The sequence below is a fragment of the Trichoderma breve genome, chromosome 1, assembly GCF_028502605.1.
Source record: "Trichoderma breve strain T069 chromosome 1, whole genome shotgun sequence".
NCBI lineage: Eukaryota > Fungi > Ascomycota > Sordariomycetes > Hypocreales > Hypocreaceae > Trichoderma > Trichoderma breve.
In genome coordinates, this window is record NC_079232.1 from 4246219 (window position 1) to 4267011 (window position 20793).

General features: G+C 48.8%; 7 protein-coding genes across 7 annotated transcripts; 3 read left to right on the top strand and 4 right to left on the bottom strand.

Moving 5' to 3' along the window:
- Positions 1–576: 576 nt before the first annotated feature.
- Positions 577–1499, top strand: T069G_01274 (uncharacterized protein; the record flags this gene model as incomplete). Its single annotated transcript, XM_056168484.1, has 2 exons — positions 577–854; positions 1019–1499. 2 exons carry the CDS (start codon positions 577–579, stop codon positions 1497–1499), a joined length of 759 nt encoding a protein of 252 aa, XP_056033800.1.
- An 831-nt stretch (positions 1500–2330) lies between these two features.
- On the bottom strand, positions 2331–3151 carry T069G_01275 (large-conductance mechanosensitive channel, mscL domain-containing protein; the record flags this gene model as incomplete). Its single annotated transcript, XM_056168485.1, has 3 exons — positions 2331–2420; positions 2500–2854; positions 2979–3151. The coding sequence occupies 3 exons, from the start codon at positions 3149–3151 to the stop codon at positions 2331–2333; spliced, it is 618 nt and encodes a 205-aa protein (XP_056033801.1).
- Positions 3152–3822: 671 nt separating this feature from the next.
- T069G_01276 (SUR7/PalI family domain-containing protein) lies at positions 3823–4885 on the bottom strand (the record flags this gene model as incomplete). Its single annotated transcript, XM_056168486.1, has 3 exons — positions 3823–4322; positions 4393–4699; positions 4757–4885. 3 exons carry the CDS (start codon positions 4883–4885, stop codon positions 3823–3825), a joined length of 936 nt encoding a protein of 311 aa, XP_056033802.1.
- Positions 4886–6017: 1132 nt separating this feature from the next.
- On the bottom strand, positions 6018–7790 carry T069G_01277 (uncharacterized protein; the record flags this gene model as incomplete). The annotated part of the gene is made up of 1 exon (XM_056168487.1): positions 6018–7790. One exon carries the CDS (start codon positions 7788–7790, stop codon positions 6018–6020), a length of 1773 nt encoding a protein of 590 aa, XP_056033803.1.
- A 1232-nt stretch (positions 7791–9022) lies between these two features.
- On the top strand, positions 9023–11348 carry T069G_01278 (dynamin family domain-containing protein; the record flags this gene model as incomplete). Its single annotated transcript, XM_056168488.1, has 6 exons — positions 9023–9264; positions 9333–9925; positions 9986–10164; positions 10228–10448; positions 10740–11031; positions 11103–11348. 6 exons carry the CDS (start codon positions 9023–9025, stop codon positions 11346–11348), a joined length of 1773 nt encoding a protein of 590 aa, XP_056033804.1.
- A 1330-nt stretch (positions 11349–12678) lies between these two features.
- Positions 12679–13764, top strand: T069G_01279 (ras family domain-containing protein; the record flags this gene model as incomplete). The annotated part of the gene is made up of 2 exons (XM_056168489.1): positions 12679–12874; positions 13037–13764. 2 exons carry the CDS (start codon positions 12679–12681, stop codon positions 13762–13764), a joined length of 924 nt encoding a protein of 307 aa, XP_056033805.1.
- Positions 13765–14351: 587 nt separating this feature from the next.
- Positions 14352–20409, bottom strand: T069G_01280 (sec63 brl domain-containing protein; the record flags this gene model as incomplete). The annotated part of the gene is made up of 3 exons (XM_056168490.1): positions 14352–16456; positions 16511–19442; positions 19501–20409. 3 exons carry the CDS (start codon positions 20407–20409, stop codon positions 14352–14354), a joined length of 5946 nt encoding a protein of 1981 aa, XP_056033806.1.
- Positions 20410–20793: the final 384 nt, after the last annotated feature.

Sequence of the window (20793 nt, forward strand, 5' to 3'; positions counted from 1 at the left end):
CCGTCAATTGTGGCGTCATCTTATACAAAGTATCTCAACGATCAATACTACCAAGAGCGTGCCGTCGAAAGTACCCCGACGATGAAATACTCATGATGATAGCCCCATGTACGATGATATATATATTCACCCGCCGCTATGGAACACGCCATATAAGTAAGCCGGCACAATGCCTAGCTCAGAAGACAAGACAAGATGCGGGACAAAAAGCTCCGTTACATCATGATAATATATCGCGAGATTCTAATCAGGCAGCATGACTAATTTTCCGGTGATCCTTCTACCCTTTTTCCTCATGGCCTAACTTGTAAAGTCAATGGCCGAGACTAGCATCTTCGTAGTGCCGCTACCTTGGGAGGAACAGGAGATGAATAGGCTGGATTGAGATTCGAGAACCCACTTGGATCTCTTCAAGCTGGACACGATCCTTGCAATAGCCATTCGTTTTCGTCTGTAGGATTCAACGACCAACACACCGTTACACAACTACCCATGACAGCCATTATTAGCGCACAATATATAAAGGTGAGCAGTTTTGCACAACACACGCGTTCGCCTCATCCATCGCCATCAGCCATGGCTCGCTCACTCGCCCTTGTCGCGCTTTTCGGCGCCGCTGCAATGGCGGCTCAATCTACTACCGTCTCTCTGCTACTACCCTATACCCTTCGCCATGCTTACTTTGGCTCTGTTATTGGCGCTGATAGCACGGCTACGACGTACGCCTATGGGTGTGCACCTGGACTCAATGGAGTCAAACCCGATGACGAAGACTGCGGCTTTGGAAAAAGCCAGACCGTTACTCAGGGCCCTAGCACATGGATTTACACTTATACTATTGAGGAGGGCTCTGTGTAAGTGACATTCTGCCTCTATGCTGATGATATTTGTCTCATGTCTTCGGTTGCCCATTCATTTATCCAAGCACCTGTTGAGCAACAACTTCCCACCATCTAAGAATATAAACAGGACACCACTTTGGAGTGAATATAAGCTGATACCTAGTATTTTCCCATAGCACCCTGGGCGGTCACTGCAAGCTCTCCAGCGCGGTAGACTTGGGTTCATGCACCATCTACACATACGCAACAAGCACCGACGGCAGCGTCACTTCCTCTACGTCCTCGGGCACCCAGCCGTTCCTCACGTTCCAGGTTCCCGTCACCATTACCGCCGGCCTCGAGAAGCTCCCGGCCGCTCCCGGCTCCACGGCCACGGATGGTTCAACTTCTGCTCCTACAAGCACTGGTGCTTCTGAGACTTCGCAGACGAGTGCTTCTTCGGGAGCTGCGTCTACGAGTCTTGCTAAGGAGACGACTATTTCTTCGGGTGCTGCGTCGACGACTATTGCTGAGCAGACAACCGTTGTGAGCACTGGTACCAGCACTTCTTCTACTACTGCTGCGCCTAGTAGCACCAACGCTGCCGGTCTTATGAACGCTCAGAATGGTTTGTTGGCTGGTGTGGCTGCTGTTGTCGGTGGTGTTATGATGTTGTAGTTGAACGAAGAAGACGTATAATAGGTAGGATATGTGTTGAGAATTTATGAACATAAGAGTTGTTAGCTTTGTGTAAAAGCCATTTGTTTTTCAGTGTCTTGAACTTGAATTACCGTCATAATCACTTGTAATAGAATAATCGATGTCGTTTTGAACAGGACCCGCATTGTTGGGATGAAGATGAAACGGCGCATTATATGAACATAGTCTTTGTGTTCTATGCTTGGACTAACCTGACACCTGTTCCCTAGATTCATATTTTCTGAACAACCTGTGATGCCAGCATGAATCACTTCGTTTCTTTGTTATTGCCCTTCATATCTAGTATTTATAAGCCTCTCTTTTCCGACTTGATGACATCCCAAGCCAACCATCCATACAACCACTCACAATCACTACACACACTTCAAAGTTACACTTCAGTGATTCCCAGCGTATCTATTTTCCACCACTTCCACAATGGATTCTTCCCAGCGTATTCTCACCACTTCCACCCAACAACATGGGTACAACCTCTACAGCAGAATTCTGCACGGGATCAAGGCGATCTTGCCCAAGTCCTTCGTCATCGCCGCGTATCTTGTCGCCATCGTTTACATAGTGGTGAGATACAGGAAAAGCATGGCCAAGCCAACCGACGAAGAACATTGCCAATGCGGGGATCAGCATTATAAGAGATTGCTTCGACAGATGGAGCATAAGCCCCAGGCTTTCGCGTCGGGTATGGATGCTCCAAGGTACCATTCGGACGCTGTTTAATGCGATTGTGTATGGTTACTTATTGTCTTGTCAGGCGGAAGAAATAGCACATGTCAGGGAGGTGCCCACGATTCAATCAGTGTCGCGCTGCGTGGTTCGGGGTGTGCTGTCAATGTCTTCTCTGCCGTCAAGCCAGCTGCTGCAGTTGATACATCGGCGAGACTACATGCATGTGTTTGCCTAGGTATTAGTCCTTCGATTCTTTCCATAGAGTAAAGTCAATATACACAAAATCTCTCACCTTTTCATTAATCCGCTTCAAACAATATGGGCACTTTTTAGAATACTTGATAATAGGATCATGCGAAACAAGCGTATATACATGCGCCAGCCCGTAGAGCGAAAAGCCCATCAAGGTAAACGACACCATCTGGTAGATAAAAGATCCGTAGGCCATGACGACGGCGCCGTCGGCTTGCGCCTGGTGCAGCGTGTTGTAGCCCCCGGCGGGTGAGGAGGCATTGTATTTGGGGCCGGCGCGGAGGACGGCGAACTTTTCTTCAATATTTTTGTTGATGGGGAGGATGACGGAGATGGGGGGCATGAGGATTGCGCTGACAAAGGATTTGACGAGGTCTGTGAAGGCGGCGGCGAGGCTGGTTGGTGGTGGTTAGTTTAAGGGGGTTTCCATGATGCGGATTTGCTTTGTCTTTGTATTCTCTTGGTGTAGGTTATACCCTTTGTTGTGTGTAAGTGGGAATTGAGAAAAAAGCTGCTCACATCAAACCAAACGCAATCTGCAAAATGTTTCCCTGGAACGCAAAGTCTACAAAACCATGAAAGAATCGTGTCACTCGTGTGCGGCCCCTGTCGAGCAGAGAGTCTGTCTCGCTAGGACCACCAATCTCAATGTCGTGGGAGGAAGAGGAGGCATCTGGGCGTTTGGAGCTCATTTTTGGGCGGTTCTATGAATATGCTGATGAAGATTACAAGTCTTCTGTCTGAAATGACAATCTACGTGTATTTATTAGTGAAAAATAAAGGTTGGACTTAAAAGATTCATGCCTGATGTTAGGCGCGAGATCGTCGATGTCACGAGCTTTGGCTGTTGCAGAGACGAAGCGCTCAATTCCCTGTTTGGGCAATGTATGACGCAGATGGCGCTGGCTCTAATGCGCTGTTGCGGAGGCTTGGAATAAGCGAAGCATTCAATGGTATCAAGATAAAACAAGGATAAACACCAATAACAACATTATGCTTGCAATTAATGCCTTATCTAGCACTGCATAAGAGGTTTGGTGTTTTAATTTTGGTCAAAAGAGAGTGATTTGTTTTTTTATTCAGAGATTGATATCATTGCTGTTATCAGCGTGCATATTAGTGAGGTTTGCCCTCGTAGCATTTTGTATCTTGGCCTTTCCACAGCCACCCTAAAGCCAAACCATCCAGTCCATAGCCTGAGCTCTGATATAACGAGCGAACAATAGGAAAACAGAAAAAAAAACCGGGAAATCATTATAGTGCAAGTGCTACACCCTCCATTTTTCTCTTCTTTGTCATTATGCAGACATTCGTCCTAGCGCCAGCACCAGGGAAAGGGACCGCCGACAAGAGCCATGTCAGCTTAGAATCCCTCCTTGGAGTATCTCTCGCGCTCCTTCTTCTCCTTCTTCCAGATAAACACAAACTTGCCGATCCAGAATAACGACGACAGAATCATCAAAGTCGCGGTGACCCATGTAATAGTGTAGAACTTTGTGCCGTTGGTAGCCACCACGGTAACTGGCTTGCCTTCAGTGTTGATAGCATTGACGGCAACAGATCCAGCTGCCGTGGCGATGATGCTGGCAATGGTGATGAAAAAGGCGGCAAACGATGCGAGGCCTGTGTTCACCATGAGGAGGATTCTCTTGTCTCCTAAGACGATGGCCGGGATGCAGGCCAGCATGGCGAGGCCGCTGAAGCCCACGCCCAAGACGTACAAGACGAAGAGAGCCATCAGGGCGGCATTGAGGGCATCGATTTTGAGCTGGATGGAACCTGGCCAGTGGATCTTGGCGAGGTCGATGTGGAGGGGCCCGAGGGAGAGCTGGTGGTCCATGAGTGAAGTGAGATTGAACCGAACTATGGCGACTTGAGTTAGTTGGGCTGCTGGGTATTGGAAGTAAGAATCACGAAGATTGATCAGACTTACCTTGGGGAGCTGACTGAGTGCAGTTGGTGGTGTTGAGCTGGAAGTGCGATTCCGTTGCGTTTGGCCCAAAGCCTCCCCAGCAAGCGTTCATGACGTGGAGCGAGTACCAGTCACTGATGCCCAGCTCATCGGCAATGTCGCCGATGATGTCGCCGGCGATGTCGTTGATCTTGCCCTTGGCAGCGTCTCCGAGGTCGTCGAGGCCGTCTGTGAACTGGTCCCAGAGACTGTCACCATCGTCATCGTCGTCGTTGCTCGACTTGTCGTCTGATGACAGTATGTTTTGACCAAGCATTGTGGTATTTATCTGCATGGCTGCATTAGCTCTGCGTAAGTCGTCTTTTGGTTGGTGATTTTTACTTACTCTGACGACGGCATATTCTTCCATGAAACCCTTCTTGCTTCCAGCAAACAGCGTCAAATTCGTTAGGACAAAGGCGACGAAAGAGAATATTAAGGGGATGAGAACAGCGAATCTTAAAAGGACAGCCATGATTATTAATTTGTATGAAAGAATGAATCACCAGGATGCAATGTTAGAGGTATGGAAAGGTGTAATAATGTGTAAGAGAGTGTATCACCAGGATGCAATCCTATAGGTAGGTATGGGAAAAAGAAAAGGAATGAGGCGTAAAAGAGAGAGTGTGTAAATTACGAAGAAGGGGGCCGACGATGACTCTATATAATCGTCGGCTTGGCCATGATTGTGTGAATAAAGCCTGGTCTGGCCTGGCCTGGTCTGTTTGATGAAGTGCACACCCACGTTCACATCCAGTTCACTTTTTTTTTGTCTAAGTGGTAAAATGGATTGGCCCAGAGCCCAAGTTACGCGTATCAGCGCCGGGATCAAAGAGGCAACCAAAAGGACAAACTCGATTCTGCCGCGGATTGTCGTAGCCGATGTCTGGGATTGGCTAGCCGCGCGACAATCAAGTGTCTTGAAAACAAGTTCGTAGGCGCAAATCCGCTGCAGCAGTTTCACGGGAGCGATTTGCCTCTGGGATGACGCTTTGCATCATGATGGCGGCGCTGGGGGTGAATGGTTGGCTGAGAGTGGGTGAATCGTGAACAGGGGTGTGTTCAACTGTTGGTGGATCGGCAGCAGGGGTCAAACAGCAAAGACAATTGAACGAACACAATTGATTGTACATCACAGGTTCATATTGAATAGAATTCTTATGTGCTTGTGTGTATTGTTGATCTCTAACAAATTTATTCATCAATCTGATAAATGTCTGGTATCATACGTGCTATCAACAAGGCAATGCAAGGAACAGCGCACGAAGCTAGTATTCTCATTTCTAAAATTGTCTAATAAGCGACTCGGATATTGATGACTCAAAAAACCGGCTCTCGATGCGACAGCCGCGTTAGGCCGCCGTTACAGGCGCCACAGGGCGGATTTCAGCTTCTGAGGCGCTGGGCCAATCGATGCTAGGCGCCTAATTGAAACAGGCTGGGCGTTACCAGCCTAAGATTCGCGAGGACCGATGCATTTTTGGCGTTGTGTAACGCATGCGCAATGTTTCGGAGCAAGTACATATATAGACATAGTATCAGCTTTAATTTTAATCAGGAGACTTTTGCTAAATTTATCTGTTGCTGTCATGGTTGTCAAGAGCCCTTTACTCACGAGGCCGACCGAGATGAATATAGATGGGCCTCTCGAAGGTGTGAGTTTTTGGGTGGAGATTACAATTGTACATCCTGAAGAATGGATCAACCTTCTCGAATACCACCTGCTCACCCATCATCTGGGCACATTTCCAACAAATATCGTGTCCACAATCTAATAATCTCACTGATTTGTTGAAGCACCAGCAACATATGCCCATGCCAGTGAAGTTCAGAGCTGGCATGATGCCATAGAGCTGTTGAATAACTTTTAAATGGGCCGCCCAAGTCAATCGCTCGTCTCCCTTCTCAAGCTGGCCCGGCAACGTAACAGAGGATGTCGTTCCATCTAGTTTGATGTCCGCGGCGTTTATATATCCATCGAATTCTTTATCCCACCATAACAACAATTTATCCGCAAAGTCTGATTCATACGTGCCATTCCCAATCACTGTTCCGAAACTATTCTGGTGATGCAAAACGTTGTCATGTGATAAGCGAGAATTGACACATATGTTGCCGCTTTTGTCTTGGTACTCACAAGGACAGGCTCGATCAAGGAACTCAGCCAACGCCTTGCTCATTCGCACCTGGTATGTCATTGTGCTGGTGTCACCTAGGCCGACTTCATGGGAGTCGTGTACTTCAATAGACTTGCCCCTGTATCTATCTTTCAGGCTTCCAGGGTACTTTATGGGTGAACGACAACTGTCGAGAGCAACCATAGAGCACAGAACAGGTGTGACGACCTTGGGAAATTCCTCTGCTGTCATAAGCTTGTTCGTTCCGGGGCCAGCTTTTCTAGCCTGCTTCAGCAGTTCGAAGCAAGATGTAGCCAGGCTATCCTCAACTGGCGTTATTGAGTATAGGCTCTCAAGGAAGTCAAATGGCTTATCCAGACTCTCTTTGTAGTGGTCAAAAGCTGCTGTAAATAGTCTGCTTTGCATTTCAGTTGTAATCCAGCATCTGGAGGCGATTTTCTGTTTTTCAGATTTCGATACAGCGTCTCTAATGCTTTCATCAAGTGCCTGAAGTTGTTCAGAGAATACATCTTGATTATCCACTGTTGGGAGACGAATAATCTCAACAGAAGAATAGCAGCGGCCCAGCAGGCTGCCTAGCGTTGCGATGGGGTCTTCTTTTTTTCCCTCGACGGAATCTTCCTTTGTGTCCTCGACAGGGTTTTGGATTTTTTCCTCGACGGGGTCTTCGTTTTTGTCCTCGGCGGGATCTTCCTTTTTGTCCTCGACAAGCTTTTGGATTTCTTCCTCGACGTGGTCTTCCTTTTTGTCCTCGGCGGGATCTTCCTTTTTTCCCTCGACTTGGGTTTCTTTCTTACCTTCGACAGGCACTTCCTCTTTTCCTTCGACGGGATTTTCCTTATTTACTTCGATGGCGGCATTTTCTTCCCCTTCGGAAGCGTCTTCTTGTTCTTCTTTTTCTAATTTAAAACCGTGCATTTTCAAGTAAGATTGCATAACTTTGTTGTGCTTCACACTCTCACTCTGTTGATGCAAAATCTCTTCCGTAGTTTGGATCGGATCCCAAGTTTTAACACCTCTCGGACATTTGTTGACTATAACGATAAGTCGAGGCAGAATGGCTCTGTTGACAGCTGTGTGTAGAGAGTTCTGAGCCCATTGAATGAGCCGTGTTAATTCAGACTCCATCTCTCTCATTGTGCTTTCTGTCATGACGTGGACCACAACATCGGAGAAGTTGTATAGAAGTCTGGGGAAAAGTTCCTTGACAGCTTCTTCTCTATCGCTCTTGAGGTTGACCATTCTGCTAACACATCTTGTTAAATATGATACGACTCTTTTGCGAAATGCAGCTTTATCTGGAGCGTTTGTATCGAGGGGTGTCTTGCTATTCAAAGCCTTTCCCCTTGCTTGCACGGCTGCAGCTTGGCTCCCGCCGCGGAACCCTTCACAATCTGCGTACATCAAGACATTCCATGGCCGCTTCAATTCGGAAAGAGGTGCTTTGTAGAGATGTACATCTCCAGATGTTGGGATTGTGCTATTGGGGTCGCCTGGTATTGGCAGGTGCGTTGCATCCGGCTCAGGGCCTCTTTTATCTCCCTTGAGCCACGGACGCTGCATCAATGCTCTCATCAGGGTGCTTTTCCCGGCGCCTGTGGATCCGATGAATGTAACAATCTGGGAATAGCATGAATGGTTTAAAGAAAACTGATGCTGGTGCTCCTTTATCAATTCGTTATACCGGCCGTACTCTTGAAGCCCTAGTTGGGAGTTGGGCGCTTCATCGATCGAAAACCAGAGAGTAAGAATGTCCCGATTGTGCTGTCTTTGGCGCTCTTGGTCTGTCAAACGAAGAGCAGCAGTTTTGTTGAATAATTGGCTTTATTAATTAGTTTATATAGAACAGCTCGACGCAATCTCTCAGGATCTTACTAGGCTTCGTAAGAAATACTCTTGTGGGAGGAATTTTCTTTCTTATGGACCGGCCGGTCCGAAAAGCAGACTTTGCAAAGAGGCCCGTTACATTTATCGCAGTAGTATTCGACCTGCATTTTTATATCTTCACAACCGTTGCATATTATTTCGACTGGCGTTTCTTCGACATTTATCGTCTCGACGGGTGGTTGCGGGCTATTATTGGCTGCACCATCGGCTGCGACAGCCTGATCTTGCAATTCCTGTCGGACCATTGTTCAAGTATTTTCTAGAAGGCTTTCAGCGCCAAATTGTTTTCAACTCGAAGAATTTGTATGATCTTGATAAGAAAACGCTTTCCAGGTGCGGAACTTGTAATTGGGTAGGTTGCACAAGAGGACAAGTGCATCAGGCTGAGCAAGAAGTATATCCTACTAAGATATGTGTATGTACCGATGTATGTACATTACTTCCCCCGCTCGGCATGACAGGTACTATCAGGCATCATTGATGCCTGATTGTTGAGACTCGCGACTATTAGTCTAGTAACTGCCTACATAGGTATATGTACGTATTCCACCTCATCTTGCGCCAGGGCTAGAACATAGTATCGAGCCATGTCAGAAACTATTGAAGCAGCTCATTTGCCCAGATTTCAGTTCCCCCCAGATGGAAAAAAGGCAAAGATATTGGAAATCATTGAAAAAATCCGTCACTGCGATCTTGAACAAGATATTGATGTCCCAGAGCTGGTTTTATGCGGCCAGCAGTCCTCTGGCAAATCATCCGTTTTGGAGGCTCTAACGGGACTCGAATTTCCGAAGGGAGATGGCGGCGCATGCACTAGATTTCCGATCGAGTATGTTATATCCATGTACACCGGATTGTAAATAGACTCTGGTCTCTTACCTGATACTTATACATTAGGATACGCCTCTTTTCTGGAGCGGAAACCTCTTATATAAAGAGCAAAGTCCGATTCTGTCCACGGCCAAGTGATGATTCGTCTGCAATAAACGACTTTCAAGATCACGAAGATCCTGTGGAAATATCATCGCACTGTCCTGGAGACTTAATAAATCGTGCAAAGGAGATTATGGGAATATCGGACGTGAGAAGGTTTTCCCATAACGTGCTGAGTATTGAGTATCACTTTCCAGACCCAGCATCGCCGACGCATGCACCACGGTTGACCCTTATTGACCTTCCAGGCATTGTGGCAGTTGGAGATCAAGAGCTTGTGGAGCGGTATACGAAAAAATACATCCAAAGAACAACGTCGCTTGTACTTGCCGTTTTGAATGGAGCCGAGGATCTAGAAAACTTGAGGATTTTAAAAATGGTCAATGACTCTGCCTGCACTAACAGGACATTTGGGATTATAACCAAGCCAGACATGACACATCCGGGATCTGGATTAGAAGCTGGATGGGTGAAACAAGTTCTGAAACCCGACCGCGAGCAATTTGGTCTAGGTAGCCATGTTGTATACAACCGCAGCCCTACACAGACGCAAGATGGTGACTACCACATCAATTTGGATGATAGAGATGCACAAGAAAGGGATTTTTTCGCTGCAGAGACTAGATTTCCGCCGAACCTCAATAATGACCGGTACAAAGAGAAGATACCGAACGGATGGCACGAAGTGTATAAAATGGAGTCATCTGATCGATGGGGCATTCAGAACCTCAGAAACAGACTGGTTGCATTGCTGTCAGACAGGGCAAGCGAGCAAGTCTTACCAATCTACCGCGGTGTACAAGAAGCGCTAAAGAAGAAAAACCATGAGCTTGCTAAATTAGAAGAAAAAGACCCTCAGCAGATGAGAAAAAGTCTCGAAAACGCTATCTACGATCTACGCAAGTTGGCCAATCAAGCTTCTACTGGGAGCTACCAGGAGCAAGTTTCATCAGCCATACACAAGGATGGGCCTTTCTTTGTCATTTCTAAAGAAAGCTGTCGCTGGCTTCGGTCCAAGATCGATAAGAAGAGCAAGGAATTCTACGAAGCAATGAAGACAAGAGGCCATAACTCTAACAAGTACGTCTGGAAACCGGACGTCACTCAACCAATTGATCCCATGTCGAAAGATGTCGAGCAAATGCTTGTCCTGTTACACAGAACGCAGTCTGGCACTTTACCATCTGAATCTGGCCATGGAATCTTGAACTTAGTTTTTAAGAGTTTCTCTGAACCATGGTATCGGGTGGCTTCTGAGTACCTTGATCAGTGCTACCGTTGTTGCGAGGACTTTGTACGTGATGTGGTCTGTTTTGTTCTGGATGATCAAGCTTGTGCCGAGAGGCTGCTAGGAAATGAGATCCTTGGCAGGCTAGAGGAGCGAAAAGAAGCAGCTTTAGCGACGTTGAAATTACTTGACTACGATCGAGGGGACGCCCCCATGAGTCTTCATCCAGACATGTGGATGGTGGCCAAGTCCAACGCCATAAGGCTCTCCGACAATCTCAAAACAATTAAGCCAGCGAAGCCTGAACCGGTGCAACTTGAATCGAAAAAGCCAGGAGATAAAGAGACAGACATTTTACTACAACGCGCCGAGCTCGCCGTTGTGAATCGAATGACGGCTCTTAAACAGCTAGAGAACCTCATGTTGGTGTATAAGGTATGGAGTTACTCGATTGGAAGAGAAAGCTCTTGATCACTGACTCGCTTGGCTCATGCTTTCCCGAACAGAAATGCAGGGATACATATATCGATAATGTCGTCGTCCAAGTTGTACAGAGATGTCTTCTGCGTGGATTTGACGACTTATTTAGGCACGACTGGATGTACAACAATGCATTATTCGACAAGATCACCAAAGATCCCAATAAGGATGCTAATGCGGAAAAGGAAAGGACTCTGAGGGAGCACATCAGTATCTTAACGTCAGCCGAAGCCGATCTAGAGAAATTGCTGGGAAACTATAATAGAGACTGAGGGTTGACGGTGGTGTGTATTTGTATTTGTTATCTACTAAGTAGTGTATACGATAAGGCCGACGATGGCGTCAATCTCGTGAAGTGCCGTTGACATGGGTCAATTTGCGGAGACGCAGATTTCCTAATCTGGCAATCTGCGCAAGGCCCCATCTTGGGCCTCCGCCTTTCATCTGCCTGTGTTAATCGTCGATGAGATCTAATGGATATTCACAGCTATAATGATGGCTTGGTAAGCATCCTCTGTCACCAGATAGACGATGCTGTAATAGAGTTTTTGCTTTAGTTCAGGGTACGCGCATGTGGGCGAGGTACATGCGATGCTATTGGCGTAAACTCCATTTCTATTGTTCAATAGCATCGAATATGTTACCTGTCATTGTCTCTCCTGTCGTCTGATCCTTCACGCAGCATGGCATTGTTTACTACACCACCATAGTCTCAAAATCATCTGACCACCAATAGCCAGGATTGCACCATCTCCAGACAAAACATGACCTTTGGGTAGCTCTGCAGCCTGTATTTGCCTGGCACACGCATGACCAGCTTCATGTGAAAAGGAACCTTGAACTTACAGCGTTGGTCAGCGGTGACATTAGCCCGCTGGGGGGCTGTAGAGGGGCCACTAAAGCCGCTACTGCTACAGAGCCCCCCTCCACTCCATCCCACAATGCCTCTCCGCAACGGCATTGCAGCTATTCGTCATTCCCATGTGGGAGCCCATTATCGGCTCTTATCTGAACGTCCATTTTCCATTTCTCCTCACAATCACCGCTTTTGCTTACTTACTGCATGTACCTCCTCCACTGGTCTACCTTTCCTCTTCACATCACAAACCTCGGAATAGCCTCATCTCCACGAGGCTTGTCCTCTACCTTTCCTCATCCCCCACCTCGACGAAACTCAGCACAAACGTCCACTGAAGGCACTTTGGAGGGGCTCAGGTCGATTCACTGCGCCACTAGCTGTTTAGCTCCCTCCATGGAAGAGTAACGCGCCATAACTTTTCTTCCTCCTCTTCCTCTTCCTCTCCCTCCCTCTCATTCACTCCCGTGTCGTCTCTGTTTCCCCCTACGATGCCCTCGCATCGTCTCTCGAATCTACGCCGCCACCGTCTCCGAGTACGCTGACGCGATCGACAATGCGATAAGCAACCTCTTCGACCCACCCGCGCGCCAGCCATCCCGTCCTTCATCTTTTTGCTCGTCCAAACTTTCAATCCTCGCTTTCGACTCATCGCTTCATTCTCCCTACCAAACTTCACCCTTCGATCCGCACCCCATTTGAGATTTCACCCTCTTCTCCTCGTCTGCACGGCCTTTCCGTAAACCATGTCGTCTTCTCTCGAGGCCAAGATTGTGGTCTTGGGCGCCCAAAACGTGGGCAAGACGTCCCTTGTGATGCGGTACTGCAAAGGCTCCTTCAATCCAGCCCAGACGACGTCCACCGTCGGCGCCAGTTTCCTGACCAAGCGCGTGGTCGACAATGACTCCGACACTGTTGTGCGCCTCCAGATCTGGGACACGGGTATGTGTATCTGCTGCTTTGTATTGCTGTCGTATTGCCTTTTGCATCCCTGCCATTCCTCTGCTGGGTGCTGCCTAGACGTCTTTAATGCCCGATGATGACTTTTTTTCTATGTTGAAATCACGTAATTTGCATAACATTTTATGCTGACTCTTTTTGCAGCCGGTCAAGAGCGTTTCCGCTCTATATCCCGTTTATACTACCGCGGCGCCAATGCTTGCATTCTTTGCTACAGCATCACCGATGCCCAATCTTTCCTCGACATGGGCGAGTGGCTCATGGAGCTGCGCCGCAACTTGCCTGCAGACGTCGTGCTGCACGTCGTCGGCACAAAAGCCGACATTGTTGCCCGCGATCCTTCTCTCCGCCAAGTCCCCTTTGAGCGCTGCATCGCCTACGTCGCCGAGAATCTAGCCCCCGGCCTCGGCAGCACGCCGCCCCCGACCGCCACGCCCAGCAACGGCCATTCCTATCCCTCAATGGGCGGCGTCGAACCCCGGAGCCCCAGTTCTAAGCGGAGCTCCGGCTTCTGGGGCCAGGAGGTTGGCTGGGACGCCTGTCACGAGATCAGTGCCGAGAGCGGCGAGGGTGTCGAGGAGGTCTTCCGCGTCGTTGCCAGGAAGCTCGTCGAGCAGAACCGCAAAATGCAGCAGGCTCTTCTCCAGGCGACCGCAACTCCGAATACTCCTGGGTACGAATCCGGTATGGACGGAGGATACTTTGAGGGCATGAATGCCAGAGGGAGCTTCCGCATCGGACGCGACAGGCGGAGCTGGCTGTTCCCGCCGGGCTTCTCACCGGCTGTGACCATTGACAGGGCTGGATCTACACAAGAGCAAGACCAGCAGGTCGACAGCCGGCAGAAACAACGGCGGAGCAGCTGCTGCTAGATGATTGTCCATGATCACTGAAACTTCTGCTTTTGGCAGCTACGTGTTGCTAAATTCATTGGATTCGCCGCACTGGGCGACCTTGGCTCCTTTTTACTCTACTTTTTTCTTTTTCTTGGGGCTTCACGAGGCTTTGTTTCTCGATTTGCTCATATGGAACTTTTTAGAAGGCTGGTTGGCGTTCAGGATACAATGTACGGACGGGCTGGAAAAGACGGCAGAAGTAGAGAGGATGATAGGAGTGCCGTCTTACCCAATGGGTGTTTGTTTTGTTTGCTTGTTTTGCTTTGTTATACAGAGGATTGGGAAAGAGAGCTCTCACGAGACTATGGCTTGTACTCCTTTTTTTGTTTGTTTGCGGATTATGGTACGGGATATACGGGGGGTATGGGCAATGGGTTGATTTACGTTGTTCTTCTTTCTTAGCATCTTTTCGCTTCTTTTATACTTGATGTCTTGGTTGGCTTTGTTACGTGTTTGTTCCTGTTGGAGCTTAGGGTAGCGTAGGTACGACTTTGACATGTTAATATTTTTCATGTTTATGCAGGTCATGAACAGATTCTGCTACAAAACTTTCTATGGGCTTTTTATGCTGATGATCCTTCTGTTACCTTCTTTGATTGTCCTGATTTGTCCAAATCATCGTCCACTGCTGGGGGAGCTGGAATATCTACGCCGAGGACCCTGTGTTCCATCCCGACGTATCCATCACTTACGACAATAATATCCAGCTTACGTGCCTCTTTGGCCTTGGGCGGGGGAAGCTCGAGCACCGTTCGAGCAGAAGGATATGAGCCTTGGCCGAGCGGCTTCTTTACTCCTGAACTGCCTGCAGAAGGACTGCCCCAACCGAGGCGTTTCACGGCAATGACCTCGTCTTTGGCGACATCCGCGACAATGACGAACCATCCTTCATTCTGGGGCTTGTGGAACTTTGGCGCCCAGATGCGTGCGTCGCGGTCGACGAGGGGGTTGAGACGCTTGACGTTTACGGTGAGTGAAAGCGTGGTGATGTCGGTGACGGTGACGGCGACGTTGGGGAGCATCGACGCGGCGCGCTTGAAGCGAGCTTGGAGGTTAGATGGAACGTGGAGTTTCTTGGCAAACGCGGTGATTTGGTCTTGCGAATACGTGCTGATTGTCGCGAGCGTCGTGTCGTTCTTTGTAGAGTCTGGTTCTACACCGGGCAAGATTGATGCGGGAGGATCGGTTGGCCATCTGGCGCACTTGATGCTTTGAAGAAGCTTCATCATCTGCAGACAGCTAGAGAGGAAACCCATCTCGGTGAGGACGTCGATGGAGGCCTGGATGATACGAATTGCCTGGTCAAGCACACTGGTCTGATCACCGACGTAATCGGTAACGGGGAGCTCAATGCGCGACATGAACGCCTGCAGCAAGAGGAACGACTTGACATGAGGATCCCACATGGGTAAATTGAACGAGTTTCCAGGAAAAGGAAGATTCTGCGAAAGCACCTCATTGACCAGATCTTCGTTGTGGCGGACGGGCAGCTCATCGTATTCCGTTGCGTGACACATCCACGACAAGACGTTCAAGAAGCTGGCATTTGCCTTGGCATTGCGCGAGAGATACCGAATGGTCATGTGCGACAGGTAGTAGTAACTCATGATCTTGCCGAGGGGAGTAGGGTCGACGTCGCCGTTGGGGAAGACTTCGACGCACTTAGACTCGTCGAGCTCTTCGAGGGATTTGTCGACCATGTCAATCATGAATTCGTTGGCTAGCTGCTGAGCGGCGATGGTGCTGTGTTCTTCAGCCGAAATCTCCAGTCCGTAGTAAGACGGGTTCTTGTGTAGTCGTCTAAAAAAGAACGTCCATGTCAGATAGTCGAGTGCGTCTTGTTTATTCATAATCGTCTCTGCAGAGATTTCTGCGCAGATATGGTTGTCCAAGACTTTGTGTAGGGTTGATTCCACGGGGAAACCGGTGTGCAAAAAGTGCTTGTAGAAATCCTTCTTGGCATCTTGGGTAAAGATTCGGGCCACACCAGAGTTGTCAAACTGAGGTCGTCCAGCTCGTCCCAACATCTGCAAGACGTCTGTGAGATCCATGTCCTTGTAGCCGCTGGTCTTGGCGTCGTAGAACTGAGTGCCCTTGACAACGACAAGGTGGGCGGGCAGGTTCACACCCCATGCAAGGGTACTGGTTGCGACGAGGATCTGAATCTTGTTGTTCAAGAAGAGCTCTTCTGCAATCTGTCGGTCAGACTCGACGAGACCAGCATGATGGAGGCCAATGCCAAAGTTGATGGCTTCTCTTAGCGCATCATCCTTTACACGCGACAAGTTGAGTTGTAAATCTTCTTCGTCCATTCGAAGGAAGCGTCGTGGGTTGTCCTCCATACCGCAGTAGTTGATTAGATCCTTGGCAGTGAGGCGAGTCTGTCGACGGGACGCAACAAACACAATGACGGGTTTCTCAGGGCTGTGGTTCTTGATTGCCAAAAACGTTGGCCGGTTCATAGATTGCATCAATGGGCAGAAGCCTCTAACTTCGGGGAATCCATCAATGTACAGCTCCAGAGGGACGGGGCGGACGGAATGCCTAAAGTTGAAGAGGCCTTCCTTTACACCAAGCCAGTTAGCCAGGTCAGTGGCATTGGCACATGCTGTCGACATGCCAAGCAGCCTGACTTTGTTCTTTGTCGAGGATGAAATATAGTTCATTCCTAGTTAATCAGTTAGCAGCCGGACTATCTTAGATTAAAAGAAGGTCATCTTACGAGAAACAATAATCTCCAAAATCGGGCCACGGTCTCCAGCCAACAAGTGAATCTCATCGATAATCACCAAGCTGACCTGCCTAACATATCCTCTGGTCTGCCAAGAACGAGAAATACCATCCCACTTCTCAGGCGTCGTGATGATGATGTCTGCATCCTTGATAGTCCTCGTGTCGGGAGTGTTGTCACCGGTCAACTCAACCAGTTTGAGTCCCAGGGGCTTAGCAAGACGGTTCCCCCAGTCTATGACACGTTCGCGAACCAGGGCCTTCATTGGCGCGATATACACCACCTTGGACTTGGGTCGTTCTCGGAATGCCCACCACATGGCAAGCTCGGCAGCAACAGTCTTTCCACTACCTGTAGGAGAACCTAGAAGAACGTTTGCTGAAGTATGGTACAGAGTATGGAAGATTTGAGTTTGCATCGGGTTGAAGAAGCTGAATCGCTTGGCATAGAGCTCTTCTAGTCCGGGATTCTTGAGCGCCGTGATGGGAAGGGGTTGCAGGTTAAGCAAGTCTGTATACACACTTTCTGTGTCTGGTCGAATGAGATGTTGGAAAGAAACAGGAGTTACCGTCTCCGATCCAAGCCATCGGTCAGAGATGGCTCGAACGTAGATCTGTGTCGGTAATGGGTCTGACAGAGGAATGGTGAAATTCAGTTCATGCTCATCATGCAGCTTTCTCCTGTTGAGAATAAAGTACTCGTGATGGTAAATCTCTGAAGTCTCCGAGTTCTCGACCCAAATGTAGAAGGATTCCGACGTTCCATGGATGTGATCTTTCCACAGGAAGTCGGGGATAACATACAACTTGATACGCAATACATCTCGGTTCAGAGGGGCAATCTCAGCCTCCACATGAACCATTGGGAAATTGTTGAGTATCTTGGCAATGTTCTTTCCAGCACCCTGGTTGTGTACCAAACTTCCGATCTCTGCAGGCTCCATTTCCTTCATGACGTCGATTGTCAAGTTCTCTTTGGAATCGAGTTGGTTGAGGATTGGCTTCTGGAGCTCAAACTGATGGAGAGGATGTTGAAACGGCCAGATTCTCTTCTCAATTGACTTGGACAGGGTCAGAAGCACTAGACATTGGTGGCCCCATCTACGGTTGAGAGCAAGCATGAACAAGGCTCTGCAGATTCGACCGGATTGCTGAGCAACATAGTTCATATCGTTGGTAAGAGCGAAATCGTCTGGCTGGATCTTGGAAATGTATGACTGCAGCAGAATATTGGTCTTTACCTGAGGCGTGTCAATGCCTTTGTCAACATCGCAAGGAACAATGTCTTTGAACTGCAGCAGCTCCTTTGCTTCGCTGTCTCTGGACTGGATATTGTCAAACTCTCCACTCATACTAATCATCTTCAAGACGTCGGCCTCGGTGGCTTGAGGATTCATCATTGTGTTGAAGACTTGGATGCTCGAGTGAAGGATGTAGTATTGACTGGCAATGCGACCAATATCCTTGCTGCGGAGCTCTTCGGTATTCTCATTAAAGATGATCATCTGCGATTGCTGCAGAGTTCGCGCGGCTTGTATCGCCAGTTGGCGACGTCGCTGAACCAGGTTCGGATCATCACGTATTTCTGCCCACTCAATGCCATAAGTCATCGGGCTCCTCTGCATACGCACAAACAGATATGAGTATCCTATCCATTGTACGGCTTCTGGAATCGACGTGACAGTGCCCAACGCGATTTCGGCATTGAGATTGTCAACCAGCTTGGTCGAGAATTTTGATTCGATGGGTTGCTGTTCCGTAATGGCTGATAAGTAGTGTGGAAGCTTGTCAAGAGTGGTACAGATCATGCCGATACCAGTGTCTTCAAACTGGGGACGACCGGCACGACCAAAGATCTGAAGCACATCAAGAATGCTGAGATCAATGAATTTACCGTCCTGTGCACTGTATACCTGAGTACCCTTAATAACGACCGCCGCAGCCGGCAAGTTGACACCCCATGCCAGAGTAGCAGTACAGCAGAGAACTTTGAGCACGCCATCGGCAAAGAGTCGCTCCATGAGATTTCTGTCTGCTCTTGCCATACCAGCATGGTGAACACCGATACCCTTGGAGAGCAAATCTCGAATATCCTTGGACTTGGACTGGCCTATATCTCGTGATGCCTGGCCATAATGAGGATGTCCTGATGGATCAAAAAGATCGACACAGAACTGCTCGATTGCCTTTTGGTGAAGCATCCTTGCCGTTACCATAGTGTCTCTCCGAGAATGCACAAACACCATGACTTGATGATCGCGCTGCAGCATCTCTTTGACCTTGTCGAAAGCAACGTTATCCAAGTTGTCCTTAGACGTCTTGGACCCGGCCTTTCCTTTGACACCGATGAAGTGCTGCTCTAGTGGAACAGGGCGGAATGAAGCATCAAAATAGAACAGACCAGCATACTTGTTTACCTTCAAGAAATCGGCAACGTCGACGTAGTTGGGCAGGGTAGCACTCAGGCCGATAATTCGAATGAGCGACTGAGTGCTTTCTACCTGCCTCTCTGTTCGAGCAACAAGAGATTCTAGAACGGCTCCACGCTCGTCATGAAGCATGTGAACTTCATCGATGATGAGCAGCCTCACCTTTTGCACCAGCTCCGTATCTCCAGTTCCCTTTCTGGTGACAACATCCCACTTTTCAGGGGTGGTGACGATGATTTGAGTTTGCACAATTTCAGCCTTGGTGAGCTGCATATCACCAGTGTATTCTCGACACTTGATGCCCAGCCATGCAAGACGCTTGCCCAGCTTCTCGGTAACTTCGGCTGCCAGAGCCTTCATGGGCGCGACATAGACGATTTTGAAGTCCTCTGTGTTGACAGCAAATTCAGTCGCCTCGGGGTTCTCAATAGGATTTGGCTGAATATGCTGGCCAATAGTGTGAAGAATCGTGAGCATGGCTGCATCAGTTTTACCCTAATCATAATCATCAGCATTGGTAGAGAGAGCTTGTCACGAAGTCGAGTGAACTTACCGCACCGGTTGGAGCACAAATCAACATGTTCTCACTCGTCTTGTATCCAACTGGAAAGACCAAACTCTGCATCCGGTTGAGTGTCTTGTACCCCTTGAATGTATTGCGGCAAAGCCCATCTAAATCAGCAATTTTGATGAGTTTCTCCCCTGGGCCCGGTACGCCTTTCTTTCCAGCTGGCACGAAATACTCTTCATATTTCTCAAACTGAAGACGCTCACTACCAACCGGTAGGCCGTACTTTTTACCAGAAGAGCTCAGGGTGTTTCCCGCATTGTATGCCCTGTAAACGTGAGGGTACTGAGGCTCTTTGGCGTAGCTGGGCGCAAGGGCAGCGTTTTTGTGCTGGTAGTCTCGCATACGAAGAGCCTCATCTCTCTGAGCTTTGGTCAAAAGTTTTCGTCCTTGGGTTTCCGGCTGCTCATGGTGAGCCGAGGCGGAAGCAACAACTTCATCTTTGTGTCCCAAGAGCTCAATGATAAAGTCCAAGTCATCAAACCCAACCAAATCAGTGAGATGAGCCTGCAGTTCATCTTCGGGCTGGCCAGATGACAGCACGCTCACGATCTGAGACTCGAAAACATCTGGAGACATGCCATTCTTGGCTGCAATGGAAGCACATTTGGCGGCAAGCCACTCGGCCCCAAATCCACCAGCGGCTGCACCGGTGCCATCCTCCGCAAAGTCGCTGCTGTAGTACTCCTCGTCCTCGTCAGAGATGAAGTCCCAGACGTCGTGGCCGCTGGTCGTAGAGGAATAGCCACCAAAGTCGTCGTCGTCCAGATCGGCATCAGCATCGGGCGCTTTGATGCTATTTTGAGGCAGCTTGAGATTAGCAAGGGCCGCCTGCATAGCAGCAAATTGCTGCCTCCACTCGGCCTCTGCGCTCAACAGATCAGCTGAGGCCATTGTTGGTCCAACGTCTAACTTATTCTTGAGAGCTGTAGTAAATCAGAGATCGAGCGAGCGCAGTCGATCCAAACGCAAAAAAGTCGCAATCTATAGCTTTGGCGTTCTTGATGCTTGTGGTCTCCTCCAACCTTTTATTGTCCCGCAGAAATGCTCGAAATCCGACTGACGCATAACACTGGAGAGTCATACACCGGGGCGTTCACCGCTTGCCCCACTGGAAACCAAAAGCCGTCCGGGCCCCACTAATTCGCCTGAAAGACATCACCTTACAGCGCTGAATCCTGCTTGTCGCACGCCTGGAATTAGCGGGGTCCGTTGTGCTAGGGCGCCTAAACTCCGCCCGTGCAGCCCTGCGGAATGAATCAACCAACATTAGCGCAC